Source organism: Nansenia antarctica (assembly GCF_963989245.1).
Source record: "Nansenia antarctica genome assembly, chromosome: 9".
NCBI classification, from domain to species: Eukaryota; Metazoa; Chordata; class Actinopteri; order Argentiniformes; family Microstomatidae; genus Nansenia; species Nansenia antarctica.
In genome coordinates this window covers 16,204,078-16,206,224 of record NC_137679.1, presented here as the reverse complement: position 1 = coordinate 16,206,224, position 2,147 = coordinate 16,204,078, and the positions used below count along the sequence as shown (strand labels likewise).

At 47.1% G+C, this 2,147-nt stretch overlaps 1 protein-coding gene across 1 annotated transcript in view; it reads left to right on the top strand.

Annotated features, from left to right (window-relative positions):
- The window catches only part of hgfb (hepatocyte growth factor b), a gene marked incomplete at both ends in the record, with an annotated part of 30,319 nt that extends 29,148 nt beyond the window's left edge, over positions 1-1,171 (top strand). Inside the window, 3 exons of the mRNA XM_080539551.1 lie at positions 1-53; positions 453-595; positions 992-1,171. The exon at positions 1-53 is cut by the window's left edge and continues 54 nt beyond it. Of these exons, the coding sequence (XP_080395677.1) occupies positions 1-53; positions 453-595; positions 992-1,171 (376 nt within the window). The remainder of the gene's footprint in view (positions 54-452; positions 596-991) is intronic.
- Between the last annotated feature and the right edge of the window lie 976 nt (positions 1,172-2,147).

The window sequence follows — 2,147 nt, the reverse complement described above, 5'->3', positions numbered from 1 at the left end:
CTCCATCTCTGAGGGATCCATCTGCAGCATGTACGGATGGGGCGAGACCAAAGGTAGAGTCTTTACAGTCAAATGTACATCCCGTTTAATTCCATCCACGTTTCGACAGTTCTGATATCACTCGTCTCTCTGTTTCCCTGTGAAAGAGCTTGTTTTTACTCCCTCGCTGGGACCATATGTACTCAAAAATGGATGCACTCACTTTAAGTTTAAGCTTTGGATAAAAGCGTCAGCTTGTATACATTATTACTCACTAGCAACATCCCTGGCATGTCTCCCCCTGGAGAATAGCAGAACAGAACGGTGACAGTAACAGGTGTTTCAATTTGCTGTCTCTCTCTCTTCTCTGTCTCTCTCTCTCTCTCTCTTCTCTCTCTCTCTCTCTCTCTCTCTCTGTCTCTCTCTCTCTTCTCTGTCTCTCTCTCTCTCTCTTCTCTCTCTCTCTCTCTCAGGAACGGGTCACGAAGGCGTGTTGAAGGCGGTCCACCTGCCCATAGTCAGTAACGAGAGATGTCGAGAGCAACACAGAGGGAACGTCCACATCACCAACACCAAGATATGTGCCGGGGGCCGGAGAGACGAGGGAGTGTGTGAGGTCAGTATCACTCTGACTCTGTCTCCTTCCCTTCTGCTTTTAATAATAATAATAATAATAATAATAATAATAATAATAATAATACATTCGACTACATATAGCGTTTTTCTAGACACTCAAAGACGCTTTACAAACTGAAAAGATCAGAGTACCGGTAGTAATAATAAAATAAATAAATAAAAGAAAGTATAGAGGCCTAATTAAGGTAGTGCTGGGGACACATGGGAAGGGGAGGGGGAGAGGGTTAACTGGTGAAGGCAAGCTTGAAGAGGTGGGTTTTGAGGGCCTGTTTAAATGTTGGGGTTGGGGAGGGCGTTCCAGAGGGACGGGGCTTTTAGTGTTTTCTTGTTGTCAAAAGTTGTATTCAAGTGTGTCGAATGTCTCCTGCCTTTGTAGAGGGACTACGGCGGCCCGTTGGTGTGTAAGGACGGCGAGAGCAGAGTGATCGTGGGAGTGAGTATCCACGGCCGAGGCTGCGCTCGCGCTAACCGCCCCGGCATCTTCATCAACGTGCCGTTCTACACACAGTGGATACACAAGGTCTTCTCCCACTACCCCACCCCAGAGACCAACTAGAGACACCGCTGGACACTACCCCATCCCAGAGACCCACTGGAGTCCCCGCTGGACACTACCCCACCCACAGAGACCCACTACAGACCCACTGGACGTTACCCCACCCACAGAGACCCACTAGAGATCCACTAAAGACCCACTGGACACTAGCCCATCCCACAGATCCACTAGAGATCCACTAAAGACCCACGGGACATTACCCCACCCCCAGAGACCCACTAGAGACCCACTGGACACTAAACCCAACTTCAACACTAAATCACATTGAAAAACGCTCTGCACCAAATGGATCCACAAGTTCCTCAGGTTCTTTCCCAACTCAGAGGTCCACTAGAAATGATAAAAAAAAAAAAAAACGGAAGATCAGGTAGAGACTATCAGAGGATGGAGAAATACTCCCATTCAAACCCACAGAAGTGAAAAAGGAGAGTGAACCAACATGACGCTTGTGAAAGAGTTCCAGAACTTTAGGTCAGTGGTGGCCTAGTGGATAGTGAGTTGGATTGGTGATCAGAAGGTCAAGTCCCACCTGGGAACACCACCACTAGTGTGCCCTTGAGTAAGGCACTTAGCCCTATGTTACTCCAGGGAGACTGTCCCTGTAAACTGTTATTGTAAGTCGCTTTGGATAAAAGCGTCTGCTAAAATGGTTAACATGTAAGTCTCACCATGTCCATCCTACATTCATCTAGGAAGTAGAACATCCACTGAGCTGAAGCTTGAACACTGTTGAGAAGACCTGGCATGCAGGTGGATGTGTGCTTGGCTAAGCCCAGTTCTGTTGCTGGCAGGATTGGGATGTCCGCGGCCTAATCGACTGCAAAAAAGATTTTGGAGATTCTGGAATAACTCGGTTCTTTATTGCCAATGTTCCACCATTCATTTAGTAGCAGCATTCATTTGGGGTGGTATACTGTAGGATAATATGTGCATCAATACACTCTGATTCCTGAAATGACTTGAAAGCATTGAAAAC